The sequence below is a fragment of the Lolium perenne genome, chromosome 5 (assembly GCF_019359855.2).
Source record: "Lolium perenne isolate Kyuss_39 chromosome 5, Kyuss_2.0, whole genome shotgun sequence".
In the NCBI taxonomy this organism is placed as follows: Eukaryota; Viridiplantae; Streptophyta; class Magnoliopsida; order Poales; family Poaceae; genus Lolium; species Lolium perenne.
Genome location: NC_067248.2, coordinates 48,324,411 through 48,327,851, shown reverse-complemented (window position 1 = coordinate 48,327,851; position 3,441 = coordinate 48,324,411). Strand labels below are relative to the sequence as shown.

The 3,441-nt window shown below is 55.3% G+C and overlaps 1 protein-coding gene across 1 annotated transcript; it reads left to right on the top strand.

Moving 5' to 3' along the window:
- Positions 1-1,567: 1,567 nt before the first annotated feature.
- On the top strand, positions 1,568-2,227 carry LOC127304610 (uncharacterized). Its single transcript, XM_051335250.2, has one exon. The coding sequence runs from the start codon at positions 1,575-1,577 to the stop codon at positions 2,139-2,141; it is 567 nt and encodes a 188-aa protein (XP_051191210.1). The 5' UTR covers positions 1,568-1,574; the 3' UTR covers positions 2,142-2,227.
- Positions 2,228-3,441: the final 1,214 nt, after the last annotated feature.

Here is a 3,441-nt window from a genome sequence, read left to right as displayed (position 1 = left end):
TCGGCGATCTAGGGTTCGCAGACTAGACACGGTTACTAAGAATACCTTGGCCAAAAAGTCGGCGCCGCCCACCGGGCGAGCTTCGATCTCCTCCTGTATGTCGTGCCACTTGCTGCACGCCTCCTGCATGATCCCCCAATGGGTGCCCATGGCCTTGTTGCCGCGTATAATCACCGTCTTGTTGAAGTAGGGATCGACGATTTTGCGCTCGTCGAACGCCAACTTCACCCGCTGCCAATACATCTCATAGTTTTGATTGGCGCCAGTGATGCCGTTCATGGAAACGGTCTTCCAAGCTTCGGCGAGGCACTCCTCTTCTTTGCCCGTCCATTTGATCGGCGGCGAGTTCTTCTTCCTTTTGTTCCTCCCCTTTGACATCGCCGTGGGCTCAGGAGCGTCCTCCTCCTCGTCGAGGTCGGCCCGCTCCTCTTCTTCATCGACGTCTTGGGTGCCGTCTCCAAACCCATCGTTCTGATCGTCAACGGCACCCCGCGAGGCGACGGTTTCCGTCGCCCTTGCCTCCTCTTGTGTGAAGATACCCGGGCTCGACGCGGCGGCCATGGACCCTGACGTGATCATCTCGTGCATCACTCCGTCATTCGGCGGCGGCATCCCGAGGTTGGAGAAGGAGAGTGGCCCACAGCGAAGGGCAGGCGAGATGCCCTCGTACTCCAGTGGCGACGGCGTAAACCTCGACATGCCGGCGACGTAGGTGTCCTGGAACATGGCCGATGATGCGGGCGAGAAGGTGGAAGGAGAGTCGATCGTACCTTCGATCGTCCATGGACCGGGGAATTGGCCGACGCGCGGGTGGCCCATGTTCATGGACATGGAGTCCATCCTCGCCTATTCGTCCGCCGCCGCCGCGGCTGCCCTCTTCGCCGCGAGGTTCTTCTCCCTCTCCGCCCTGCCGCGAGTTTCGGTCTGCCACCGCTCCACATCCGCCGCCCACCTTGCGTTTGTCCAGCCCGTCGGCCTCCCTTTCGGCGCCTGCGGCTTCCTCACCTTCGGCGCGCCCTCCGGCGGCATGGTGATGGTAGGGAAGAGGAGGAGCTGCAACTGTGGGGGAATGGCGGTAGCTCCTCCGAAATTCGGCGGGGAAAATGGGTATATGCGGCGCATTTTGGAGGGAAAACGAAATAAATGGAGGGAACTATCCTTTCTGTGGCCGACAACGCGGGCCTGCTCGCCGTTTCACACGTTTTTGTTTCGTCCGGAGTTCCCGGCCGCGCCGCGGGAGGCCGGGGATGGACTGAGCTCTCCGGATGGATGAAAGCCCAAATCCGGACGAAACCGAGGACGCGAATGAACCGAATAACCTCGTTCGGATGTAAAAAGGGGCTGCCGGGGGCTCGTCGGGGAGACGGCTAGATATGCTCTAATCTTCCTAGTCAAATTAATCTCAGCTGTGACACTCACAACCTCTCTTCGATGGTTTCAGATTTCTAACTGCTCGGTTCGGCCGTGGAGCCCCCTCCTCGCCAGCTGGCTATTTAAAGAGCACGCCGGCGGAAGCATTCAGAAACCCAAACCCACCGCCACCGCCATCGCCACCGGAACCAGAAGAGATAGAGATGGAGGCGTCGGAGGCGTGGAAGGCGCTGTTCCGGAACCGGATCGTGGAAGCGCACGGCCACCTCAACACGATCGTCTGGAAGATCGGCAACGCTCGGGGGAGCCTCGCGGGGCCGGTGCGCGCGCCCGCCACCGAGGCCACTCGCGCCAGGATCGACCTCGCGCAGCGGTCCCTCGATGACGCGTCCAGCGACATCGCCACCGCGTCGGTCCTGATGGCGAGCGCCGAGGAGCTCGCGCTCCGCGGCGGCGCCGCCGCCCCCTGGTACCCGCTGCCCAGCGTCGGCCACCTCCCCCACCACACGGCCGACAAGCAGCGGCGCGCCTCGCGGAGGCTCCAGGAGGCCAGGCTGTACGCGGTCACGGCGTACCTCGCCGTGGAGCAGTGCTGCGTCCACGTGCTCGGCCTCCGCCTCCTGCTGGACCGCCCGCTCCTCCCCGGCGTGGACGACCTCCTCGACGCAGAGCGCCGCAACGCCTTCGACCTCCTCAAGGACCTGATGGTCACGGCCAACGACTGCGTTTCGCTGGTCATGAGCGCCCGCAAGGAGTTGCCCGGCGGTTAGTTGTTCGTCCGCCGCTTGCGCGCGTTCGCCATGGACCTGCCTGCGCTGTCAAACATGCCCTGAGTTTTTTCTTGCATGTTCTTGTGTTCTTGTGTGCTGACTTCTGATACCGTGATTCAACTGGAGGTTGCTGCTTCTACCTGGATTCCACGAACCCAATTCTTGGTATTCTTTTTCCAATTCTTGGACGCATGTCTAGCTATAATGGTTTTGTTGGTTAATTGATGCACAATGCTGGAATTGGTATTATCAGGATGCATTGTTTGATGATCGTGGATTCATATTTCAAAGAACAGAGAAATTTTGCAATTAACTGCTCAGTTCTGCTTGATTTTGATTTGCAACCTCATCCCCTTTCCAGAAGTATTGAGTTCTGTTCTCCACACGTATCTTAATTAGCTAGTGCACTTGAGAAATCCATTAGCTGCAGAATTTCTTGCTTGATAACCAGTTTGATCTTGCGAAAGGAGCAAACGGATCAGTGCTAATTGGTAAATCTATGTGTTTGTCGACATTTTTAGCTACACAATGAACCCTTGAACAATCACCTGACATTGCACTACTGCACTTAAGAACTTGATTGGGACCGGGAACAGTATTGGCATGCATTGTGTATGTTATGTAGTGCATAAGCTGAAGCAAGTCAGAGGCAGCAGCATCACCGGGACTTTTCACCTGCTGCGCACAAGACCCAAAGTTTCAGGTGATGCAATGCATCCCACATGCAGTTTCAGGTGATTCAAATGGAGGTTGCTGCTTCTACCTGGATTCCACGATTCCAATTCTTGGTAGTTTTTTACTATTCTTGGATGCCTGCCTATAATGGTTTTGTTGGTTCATGCCCAATGCTGGGAATTGGTATTATCAGGATGCATTGTTTGATGATCATGGGTTGATATTTCAAAGCACAGATAAATGTTGCAATTAGCTGCTCAGTTCTCCTTGACCTGGATGTGCAACCTCATCCCTTTTCCAGAGAAGTACAAGTTCTGTTCTCCACATGTATCTTAATTAGCTAGTGCACTTGAGAAATCCATTAGCCGCAGAATTTCTTGCTTGATAACCATTTTGATCTTGCGAAGAAGAAAATGGGTCAGTGCTAATTGGTAAATCTATGTGTTTGTCGACAATTTTAGCTACACAATGAACTCTTGAACTATCACCTGCCATTGCACTATTGCACTTAAGAACTTGTTTGGGACCGGGAACAACATTGGCATGCATTGTGTATGTTATGTAGCACATAAGCTGAAGCAAGTCAGAGGCAGCAGCATCACCGGGACTTTTCACCTGCTGCGCA